Source organism: Petromyzon marinus, unplaced genomic scaffold, assembly GCF_048934315.1.
Source record: "Petromyzon marinus isolate PM22_M1 ecotype Great Lakes invasive population unplaced genomic scaffold, UKy_Petmar_22M1.pri1.0 PM_Scaffold_1, whole genome shotgun sequence".
Classification (NCBI taxonomy): Eukaryota; Metazoa; Chordata; class Hyperoartia; order Petromyzontiformes; family Petromyzontidae; genus Petromyzon; species Petromyzon marinus.
Genome location: NW_027423057.1, coordinates 2,802,273 through 2,813,840, shown reverse-complemented (window position 1 = coordinate 2,813,840; position 11,568 = coordinate 2,802,273). Strand labels below are relative to the sequence as shown.

The 11,568-nt window shown below is 49.1% G+C and overlaps 1 protein-coding gene across 1 annotated transcript; it reads left to right on the top strand.

Annotated features, from left to right (window-relative positions):
• Window positions 1-6,147: 6,147 nt before the first annotated feature.
• On the top strand, window positions 6,148-10,135 carry LOC142922508 (uncharacterized). The gene is made up of 2 exons (XM_076063317.1): window positions 6,148-6,488; window positions 8,043-10,135. Exons 1-2 carry the CDS (start codon window positions 6,361-6,363, stop codon window positions 8,758-8,760), a joined length of 846 nt encoding a protein of 281 aa, XP_075919432.1. The 5' UTR covers window positions 6,148-6,360; the 3' UTR covers window positions 8,761-10,135.
• Window positions 10,136-11,568: the final 1,433 nt, after the last annotated feature.

Below are 11,568 nucleotides of genomic sequence, written 5' to 3'. Positions count from 1 at the left end.
ATCAGAGCATGTTTGTTTGCATATTTTTCCACAAGTACGTGTGGTAAATGTAGACTTGATGCCTTGCAAAAGGTAGCTATTTGGTGTTTGAACATATTAACACCTGTTTTTGTGCCAGAAAGGGTAAAAGCTATTCTTATTTCATAAAATCCTTCATGGCATATCTGTGTTATATTTATCTAATTCATTAACCCTGTTGTCAAACCCAAGCAACCTAAGATGTCCTCAGAGCTGCATATAGCTGGACATCAAACAAAGATGGTCACTGCATGGCACGCTTTCAGATGTGCTTCTGCAGTCATCTGGAATGCTCTTCTGACATTAGGCAGCCACTGGAGCGATGCACTTTTAAATCAATATTTTTTGCGAACTTGTTAGTTTGTTGTCTTTCCCCCTCACTTCTGATTAGCAGGGCTGCCGAAGCACGGTTTAACATACGGACATAACTGGTATTGGCCAAAACATCCAAATCCCCTGCAAATTCCTCAAATTGGGATCACACAGCAGACGTAATGGCAGCAGCGTCACCCCCATTCTCTGTAAATCATCTGCAGGAACCTCCTGAAAAGGAATCTTGAGACTTTTTGAGGCTGTGCTGCGTAAACGAAAGATCACTGACAGCTGTTGTTATTCTCTTGCCTGCAGCAATCCTGGCTCTCTTTGGCCCACAAATGACCCACCGGGAGAAGCTGGAGCTTGTCGCCATACAGAAAGTATGGTACTTTGCGCTCCGTAACAGATCCCGGGGACACAACAACGATGGATACGACGACCACGAACATCATTACATTCCGGTGAGACTCGCCACAAAGCCCCCGCCGTGGGGGCGGTCACAGGGCGCAGCGGTCGCGGGGTTCGTGGCTTCTTGTCATTGCAATTTAAGCAGCAACCAACCAGAGAAAGCACACGTGCACTCTCCCACACACTTCACAATCAGAAGTTTATTTCCCAAGTTAAGCCCATTGAGCTAAAGAGCTTTTTTTAGGGTGACTCGGCCAGCAGACATCAGAGCATTCCACAATTACAGATTTAAGAAAACCAAACACTTAAAAAAGCAATTATTTCGTAAAATAATGCTCACATGTTGTGATTTTCAAAATATAGTCAGTCTAAATTTGTGTAATTTTGTGCAGGTCCACCATGAGCACCTTCACTACCGCTATGAGGTGCTGAAGAAGATTGGGCGCGGAGGTCAAGGCCAGGTGATCCGGTGCCTTGACCACAAGATGAACACCCTGGTGGCCGTGAAGATCTTGGTATCACCATTGAGGTAAGAATTCAGAGTGGTGTCGTCACAAGGACGACGTTGTTGTTACGTCCAGTGCTGTGGGCGGCCGTGTGATGAGGTGGTGACAACTCGTGCCTCACGTAGAGGGTCCCCGGTTCGACTCCTGACTCGGGTGCCCTCCTGTGTGGAGTTTGTATGTTCTCCCCCTGTTCTGGATCAGTTCACGCTTACATTACATTAAGTCTTCATTTTACCTAGTAGAGGCATTCCTGAAAAGTGCCACGTTAAGGGAAAGCACATTAAGCAAACATAATATCCCCATATATAATGTAACGATAAAGTTTTGCAAGATATAATACACGCACACAGTGATGTGAAGAGACCAATAACGGAGGGCATGCTGTCACGTCACGTGATCATTCCGCATTCCGCCTACTGTGTCATACCGCTCAGCCGTGCAATTTTATAGCGGGCACATTCCACGTTATAATGGGCGCTTTCCTGCATTAGAACAGAAGCATTCCGGATTATAATGGGTGCGGTCCGCGTTATAATGGGAGCCTTCCACGTTATCATGGGCACGTTCCACGCTATAAAAGGCATGTTCCATACTGTAATGGAGTTGTCCCATGTCATAACGGGCGTGTTCCGTGTTATAACGTGTGCGTTCTGCGCTATAGCAGCTACATCATTGGACCTCCTTTGCCAGTACCAAAATATACTCCCAAAGGAGGTCCCATGATGTAGCCATTCACCCCGAGCTCTCATTACTCTGATAACGCTTGTCTTTGTGCTGTACGCCTTTTGGCGTCCCTGGTCTAACACCGTTTTTGAGACGAGGCTCAAAAGAAAGCTGTTTCTGGTGTGGACCAATCAGTTTCAAAGACAATGCATATATTATCAGAGTATGTTTTTTGTTTGCATTCTGACCACAAGTATTGTGGTTAATGCAGTAATGATTCCTTGTAAAAGGTTTCAGTTTGGTGTTTTAACATCTTAACACCTGTTTTCTTGCTAGAAAAAAGGAGAAAATATATTCTGATATTTTGGTACTGGCAAAGGAGGTCCCATGATATTCCACGTTATAATGTCTTGCTCTGTGAGAGCCACATTCAATCACGACTCAGCTGTGGCTCAGTCTCGTAAAACTCAGGCTCAGCTCTAGCTCAGCCGTGGTTTGGCCCAGGCTTGAGCCGCTCAGCTGCTTTTAAAGATACATGAGTGGCTCAGCCGTGGCTTGGCTCAGCTCCTGGGAATCCTGAATGTGGCTGGGGCCATGCTCGGAGTCGGCTCAATTCACACATTAGGGAATCACTACGTTCAGGCAGCACCCCAAGCCCCCTTCTATCCCTTGATTATTTGATCCTCTTCCCGATCCTTTCTGGAACCTTCCATGAGTGCACTACCGGAACTCACAATGCCATTACACTTGGGGAACGTATATTTATTTATTTATTTCTGAATAGAATTTGTTTCTGGTCATTCCTTAAGCAAGTCTAAGTCATGATTCATTTGTGGATTTTCTCTGCACAGCTCCAAGCGTGATAAATTTCAGAGAAAGGAGCTCCAGATGGCTCTGGAACTTCAGGGCGAGGGCAGTGATGAGGACTACAACGTTGTCAAAGTCCTGAATCATTTTGACTTCAGAGGACACCACTGCATTGTCCTGGAGCTGTTGAAGTACGTACCATGTGTTCCCACCCCCCCCCCCCCCCCCATAGCGTGATTAACTTCATTAGCTAAACTAAAACTTTTATTTAACAGGTGAAGCCCACTGCCCTATCAGTTATTTTTCACAAGCGGCCTGGCTACAAATGATAGCTAAAAAAAGTGGCTGATGTGGAAATGTATAGCAGCCAAATACTCTAAACACATGTTTCGAAATGTGGAGGGAAAAACCAGAGAACCTGGAGAAAAAGCCATGTGACCAGGGGTAGAACATGCAAACTCAAAATATACATGCGTCACGGTCGGGATCAAAGCCTCGATCTCTTCCACACCAGGGGAGGGTGATAACGTCACACCACCGGAGCTAGATGTTACTTTTGGGATTCCTGTGCCACCCACGCATTGTGATACTGTGGAGCTGTCATGTGTCCCGGGTGCATGAGGCCACGCCTCTTTTCTCAATAAGCCCCGCCCACTTTTATATAGCCACGCCTCCACTCGATCAGCGCAGTGGTAATGCTTGAGCCCCTCGGTGAAAATCCCTGAGTTCGATTCTCAACTCGGACGCCTTTCTCTGTGGAGTTTGTATCTCCTAATGGATAATTCCACCACCCGGAAACAGAGCCAATGAAAGCAAGTGGACAGATGTGCTAACTGATTTGGTTTATCAGCAAACCGATGACCTAAACCCACACTGAGCTATGAATCATATTAGTCGTGAATGTGCAAATAGAATATTAATATTGTCGTTATCAGAATCCACGCAGTATTGCAGGGTATGACACTGACGCTGCTTCGTTGTTGTCATTGTTGTTGCTGCTGCTGCCTCTTTCACAGGGAGAGCCTCTATGATGTGATTATGGAAGCGGGGCTCCGGAAATTGTACATGGGGATGGTGAAAACTTACACCAGGGGCATCCTCAAGTTCCTTTGCCACACCAAGGCCAGGAGCATCATCCATGCAGACATCAAGCCAGTGAGTGGACACAGCAATCAGCGTGACTTTGTTCCAGAGTTGTGTCATTATTGGGGACTCGGTCCATAGAGAAAACCGACCACGTTGGTCACAGGGTCGATGTGTTAGCTCTGTCCGTCTATCTGGAAGGAGGCAGGGTCACGTTACCTCTGGTGATGATCTGGTATGAATTAAACTGTCGTGTAGAGTCGTGTCGCTATTGGGGGACTCACCAAAGAGAAAACTAGCAATGTAGATCACAGCGTTGCCCCAAACTTTGAGAAACACAAACCGGAGCCGAAAAGAATGATTTTCAAAACGTGCCAAACACGCGTTTGAACTGACAGCTGCCCGTTGTCAGCTTCCATGCTGTGAATGGAAAACTTCCCAAGACACACGCGCGGTGGAAAGCGTCACGAAATCCGTGCGCCCTTGAGTGTGGTTTTTGGTCCATAACTCGTTATCGGGCAGCTGTGAGCAACTAGGATAAGTTGTCGATAGAGCCACACCCTTTTACTTAGATGGTGCTTCAGAGAGCTTTAAATATGATGAGCCTCGACTAACATCGCTCATCTTGACGCATTTGAAAGGGGCACCCCCAGTGGCAGCTGTCAGAAAACAGCGAATGTTGCACTTGACTCAAGGTTGATGACGGCGCTACGCCTCACCTAGTTCCCCTGTTTAGCTTGTACCGTGGTACGTGATTGATCCACTGCTGGCTGAATGCTATCGGCGTAACCTCCGAGTGTGAATTCCTTCTGCCTTTCTTCCTTTAGGAAAATGTTCTACTCAAGGATACCGTGACCGGCACCGTCAGGGTCACGGACTTTGGCAACAGCTGTTTTGTGAAAAGGCAACGTGAGTAACCTCACCTGGGTGTGAGTTTCTGCGTGTGGGTGTGAGTTTCTGCATGTGGGTGTGTCTGTGTTCCAGTGTGTGTGTGTAAGTCTCTTAGTGTCTGTACATGTGACAGTGTGTGATAACGATGCTGTTCATGACACAGTGAGTATACACACACACGTACATATATATTTGTTGTTGTTGTGCAGCTCTGTATGTGGGTGGGACCCTGCCATACCTCTCTCCGGAGGTATTGCTGGGCTACAGATTAACGTGTGCAGTGGACATGTGGGCACTGGGCTGCACAGTGGCGGAGTTGGCGACCGGCAGGGAATTATTCCAGTCGGACAGCCGCGACGACCACCTCCCGTGCTGCATGGAGGTATTTCCAACTGGACGTTCACCCGCTCGTGATTCCCCCCTCCTTTCTTGAAGTTGTAGGCTATGGGGGGGGGGGGGGTGGGGAGCCAGGAGAGGGGGGCGATTGGCTACTTGGTGATCTGGCGAATGGCAGCCATCGTATGTTGTATGTGTGTACACGTGTGTGTCCTGTACGTGTTGTGGGAGCAGTGGTGTAGCGGTTAGCGTGCTCAGCTACAAACCCGGTAATGCGAGTTTGATTCCAATTCACGGCCAACATCAGTGACGATTATCTGAACCGGTACTGGGCATCCCCTAGTACAAATCAGCCTCAAATGAGTACCTGGTGCCGTGTGTACCTGCTTCAATATAGCCAACCATCCCCTCTCTGTGTGTGCCACAGTCCTGGCCCTCAACAGGTGCCGCTACTGTTGCTGCTGCTGTTTCTACTCACTACTATAAGCACTTGCCCCTACAGTCTGCTGCGGCTACACGGGTGACTTTTGCCTTTATTTCAACCATGTGCAGATCCTCGGGTTGCCTCCAAGATGCATGATGGATGCAGCTCCTGACGGAATGCACTACTTTGGTGAGTTGAAGGGTGGGGTGAGCAACCGGCCGGATTCAGTGTTAGGGTGTGGCCTGGAGCTGTTGTAGTTCTTTTTGGGGGGGTGGCCATGGGGGGGGGGGGGCCTCTTTGTATTTTCAATTCCTTGGGTGAGTGGGTGGCTAATTGGGCGCGTGGGCAAGTGGGTAGGTGGGCAAAGTGGTGAATGGTGACTGTGTGTCTCTCCTGCTGTGCATGTCTCCTGCAGATCGTTTGGGCATGATGTTCTCCCCAGTCAAGAGAAGGGTGCCAGGGAGCTTGTCACTTCAGAGGGCACTCAGAAGCCACGACCCGGAGTTTGTTGACTTTGTCAGCTCCTGCCTGCGGTAAGAATCATCCCCCACCCCCTCCCCCCTCCCCATGAGGATTTCTCCCACCAAGATGATCAACGATCGCCCTCCACCGATCACCAGGAAGATGTGGAGCTGAGTTAACCTGCCGATAACCAGTACCACCCTTGTTAAGATCGCCCTCTTTGGAGGTCCGTTAAAGATGATCCTCGGCAGTGCGAGGCTCAGGGCATTTTTAGAGTACTGCGTAATGAAGGATTGCCGCTGCTACCAAGACTACCGCTGATGCCGTGCGATCCTGGACCTCGTGGGAGAAGGGAAGGAACGTCAATCCTCTCACCACGCCTCTCTCACCACGTGCGCTGTGTGTGACCCCGGTGCGTCTCTCAACAGATGGGATCCGGATTGTCGCATGACGCCAGCGCAGGCGCTGGGTCACAGCTGGCTCCGGACCGTGGCCACCAGCACCACCAGCAACGCCACCGCCACCACCATTGCTGCTCCTGGCAGGGTACAGTGTTTTGGAGCTGCTGAGCGACGGTAAGCCACGAGCTGCTTGTCCAATGTTCAAGGCAGTCCATAGGGAGGTGTGGGGCCCGGGGCAAGTCACAATTAAATCGGAAGTATTAGCAACAATACAGGGTTTTTTTCGGTTAGATCGCATAGATATACATGTGTTGTTAAACTCACCACCACCCAACACAGCCAATTAGTAAGGTGTATCATGTAAACAAAATGTGCCAATTAGTTACTAGATCAGCACACCAGTGTGTTGGAAAGTAAACCCACCACATTTACTATTCGAGTACGACATTTTGCCGGGGATTGCAACCAGCCTCATAAGGTGACGGCCAGAATTGTGGAGAAATACTCCTGTTTCAGTCTTAAATAGTGATAAATGTGAATGTGATGTCATCATTTGTGAGCCAATCTGGTGCGAAAGCTTGCGTGTTAAAAATACATTTTACGTCTGACACCGTGACATCGAAGCACAGGGCCGCCAAAAGCACGGTGCCCGGGGCGGTTTCCCCAGTACACCGTACCCGGGGGACGGCTCTGCTCCTGTTAATGTATTTATATTTATTACTACTACCCTTATTTAGCCAGCATGAGCCTCACTCAGTCTCAAGACTCTTTTTCAGTAGAGTCCTGCCAAGTTGTTTGCAGTACAGAACAAATTTGCTTTTGCTACTGCTGCTATGCGATCCCGATTGAATGATTTGGAGGTTCAATTTCTAACACTGACGAGGATGTCCATCCAAAACTGGTTGCATTGCGTTTGTCAGGGTTCAGTTACGTGGAGGAAAATGCCAAACCCAAAGGAATGAAAGTTACATTTTAATGTACAATTTTATTGAGGGACTGTGTGTTGTCTTGGTGGGGTCTGGGGCTGTTTTTGTTGATGTTTTGCTGCCTTGCCCAAATTTACAGTTAGTGTTGAAAACTGGCAGGATTTTATGTACTTTGTGCTTATGTGCTCAATTTTTTGTGACTTGCTTACATTTTTACACGTTGCACTCCTTTTGTTTGTTGTTGTAACTTGCTTACCCTGTGCCTCGACTGCATATCTGTGAAGGAAGAGCTTCATAGCTTATCGTATTCCTCTTCATCCAGTCTAAATAATGTATTCTGATTTGGAAACCAATGCAGGACAAAACGGGGGGGGGGGTAGAACACACTCCACATTCCACACGGAGAAGTGACCCAAGTATGGGAATCAAACCCAGGTCCCTCTTTGACTGAGTTCCAGCCCTGCCGCCCGCAAACGAACACATGTACAGTTCAAACCCCACGTGTACATTCGGTTATATACGGATGTATTTTTATAATTGGTTCCTGGGTGAGGGCAAATAATGAGGCAGCCATATCTTTGCCATTTAGCCCTTCATCCAGTGTGATATCGCAAGACTAATGCCCATTTTGTAACCAGACCCACGATGGGCATGGTATGCTGCATTATTGCAGCATCGTTATTAACCTGGTTAATATATCTCTGCACACAGTTAGTCCGTACGCAGACGATGGGGGGGGGGACGGACTGCGATCTCTGCTATAGCAGGAAGTTGGAACGGTGTCGTGCGCATCACTTCACAGAGCGGAGCCGGTGCTGCCCCCATCCTCCGCGCTTGCCCTGGCCTCTAAATGGAAGCTGACGGTTGTGGTGGAAGAGGAGACCCTGGTGGAGGAGCTCGTGGTGCAGGGAGAGGAGACTCTGGTGGAGGAGCTGGTGGTGCAGGAGACCCTGGTGGAGGAGCTGGTGGTACAGGAGGAAGAGGAGACTCTGCTGGAGGAGCTGGTGGTGCAGGAGGAAACCCTGGTGGAGGAGCTGATGGTGCAGGAGGAGACCCTGGTGGAGGAGCTGGTGGTGCAGGAGGAGACCCTGGTGGAGGAGCTGGTGGTGCAGGACGAGGAGACCCTGCTGGAGGAGCTGGTGGTGCAGGAGGAGACCCTGGTGGAGGAGCTGGTGGTGCAGGAGGAGACCCGGGTGGAGGAGCTGGTGGTGCAGGAGGAGGAGACCCGGGTGGAGGAGCTGGTGGTGCAGGAGGAGGAGACCCGGGTGGAGGAGCTGGTGGTGCAGGACGAAGAGGAGATGGGGGGGGAGACAGAGGAGGTGGAGACGAAGAAGGAGCAGGAGGAGGAGATGGTGGTGCAGGAGATGGTGGTGGAGGAGAAGGAGATGACAAGGAAAGAGGATCAGGCGATGGTGATGCAGGAGAAGAGGAAGCGAGGGGGCCTGGCCCGCATAGGGAGAACCATCCGTTCACTCCTCCGACGCGCGCTGCTGTGTGGTGGCCGGTCCACCACACAGTAGAGGTGATGGTCATGGATAGTTGTGAACCACGACCACTATCACCACACCCACCACATGCACACTCCACACATACACCCCCCTGTGATACCCACCACCCACCACACACACCCTGCACCCACCCACCCCGTGACACCCACCACACACTACACAAAGAGCTAGGAGTTTAGAGGGTTAGGGATTTATAAAGTTATGGGTTTAGAGGTTTTGGGGTATTTTGGGGATAAGGGGTTTATATGTTTAGGTATTTCGAGGGTTATAGGGTTTAGGGGTTGAGAGTGTTAGGGGTTTAGGGGATTCTAGAGTTAGGGGTTTAGAGGGTTAGGGTTTTAAGGTTAAAGGGGTTTAAAGGGTTAGGTGTTTATGTTTCCTCTATAAGTAATGATAAATGTAAGATGTCTTCTTCCTACACGCGTTTGTTCCACTCACGTGGGGTCCGCCGTCCTTGCCACCTTCTCCACACCGCCCCGTCCCGCGCCATCTCTCCCTCCGCTCCTCGGGCCACCACGTTCGACCGCATCACCACATCGCCCCACGTCTTCTTCTGCCTTCATCTCCTCATCTTAAAATCACAATTACTTAATAATACGCTTCCAGGCCGCACTAAGCCTGTAGCTGTCAGAGAGGTTAAAATAATACAAATTTTCTCAGTTTCAATGGATTCTCGAATTAGTCTTGGCCAGTAATAATGAGTTTTACACAACACTTCATCGTTATCAAAATACATTAAGTGTTCTTGTTGGCAAGCATGTACTGCAACTTCCGACAGTTATGTTTGAGAGTGTTTAATATTTATTTGGTGTTCCTTTAGTCTTACGCTAATGTTACGTCCCATCTGTCCAATATAACATCTGCCACATAAGCCATTAATCCGATACACACCATCCGTTGACAACTTAGGCAATTCATCTTAAGTACAAGATACTATTTTTTTAATTTTGTGTACCGTGCCAAATCTTACTTAGATGTTTAGCTTTTTGCTTTTCCAAAACTCGAGCTAATTTCTCAATTACTCCCACGATATATGGTATTTTAATTGTTTAATAACCTGATTCAGCAGTATTGCTGTTCGATCTTGGTTTAGCATTCATTGCTGTTAATTATTTGAGCATTATTGTAGACATTCAATCGTAGCGTTTCTTTGACATGTTCAATCTCTCTCCAGACATTCACCATCTGACACTGTTTTAGCCAGATGTATGAGCATCTTGATGAGAGAGGTTTTCTGTACGGGGTGATAATGCGAATCTGCATTCAGATAGGCATCAGTATGCGTTCCCTTTTGGTAAACGCTGTGTGTGTTATTTTACCATTTAGGCCTCGTCCGATAAATCACCTCTCCAAAGGAAATAAGTATTTAGAGGCCACACGGGACCGGGGGGGGGGGGGGGAGTTTATCGTTGTGTCTGTTGCTGCGAGCAGATAGCGCGCAATGGAGAGCTTGCTCAGAGCAGAGCTGGGCACGGACTCAGCGAGGACGCTGGGCGCTTCGGCCGGTGGAGGCTGCATCAGCACCTGGCAGAGCTACGAGACGGGGCGCGGACACGTGTTCACCAAGATCAACGCCAAGAGCGGGGCACCCTCCTCTACGCCTTCTCTACGCCTCCTCACCACCTCACCTCCTCTACCCTTCTCCTCGCCTCCTCTACACCTCCTCACCACGCCACCTCACCACGCCACCTCACCTCCTCACCACGCCACCTCACCTCCTCACCACGCCACCTCACCTCCTCACCACGCCACCTCAACACCTCACCACCTCACCTCCTCTACCCTCCTCTTCGCCTCCTCTACACCACCCCGCATCCTTGCCTCAACCTTCATTCATTCAGCCCTGTCATTAATGTATCACTTTTTTTTTACCTCCTCTACCCTCCTCTTCGCCTCCTCTACACCACCCCGCATCCTTGCCTCAACCTTCATTCATTCAGCCCTGTCATTAATGTATCACTTTTTTTTTAGCTGCGACTACTAGCTAATTTGTCAGTTACTCCCACGATATATGGTATTTTAATTGTTTAATAACCTGATTCAGCAGTATTGCTGTTTGATCTTGGTTTAGCATTCATTGCTCTGTTAATTTGAGCATTATTGTAGACATTCAATCGTAGCGTTTCTTTGACATGTTTAATCTCTCTCCTCAAACTTTGACCATCTGACACTGTTTTAGCCAGATGTATGAGCATCTCGTTGAGAAAGGATTTCTGTGCGGGGTGATGATGCCAATCTGCATTCAGATAGGCATCAGTATGTGTTCCCTTTCGGTAAACGCTGTGTGTGTTACTTTACCATTTAGGCCTCGTCCGAGCAAAATATCCAGGAAAGGGAGTGTGTTATTCACCTCCATTTCCATGATGAACTGGATGGCCGGTTTTTGTAAATTGAGATGATTTAGACATTCATTCATTAAGTATCTTTACCATGTCGCCAGACAACCAAAGTGTCATCTACATATCTACACCAAAAGTGGGTTTTAATGTACTTGAAGCAAGTGCTCTTGCAACCCGGGGGTTGATGACCCCTGTGTTAGAGGCCACACGGGACGGGGGGGGGGGGGGGAAGTTTAACGTTGTGTTTGTCGCTGCGAGCAGACAGCGTGCAATGGAGAGCTTGCTCAGAACGGAGCTGGGCACGGACTCGGCGAGGCCGCTGGACGCTGCGGCCGGTGGAGGCTGCATCAGCACCGGGCAGAGCTACGAGACGGGGCGTGGACACGTGTTCACCAAGATCAACGCCAAGAGCGGGGCACCCTCCTCTACGCCTCCTCACCACCTCACCTCCTCTACCCTCCTCTTCGCCTCCTCTACACCA

Coding starts and splice junctions, on each gene's coding strand:
- LOC142922508 (XM_076063317.1), top strand. CDS start 6,361: ATGACGCCAGCGCAGGCGCTGGGTCACAGCTGGCTCCGGACCGTGGCC. Junction 6,489..8,042: donor TTTGGAGCTGCTGAGCGACG/GTAAGCCACGAG, acceptor ATCACTTCACAG/AGCGGAGCCGGTGCTGCCCC.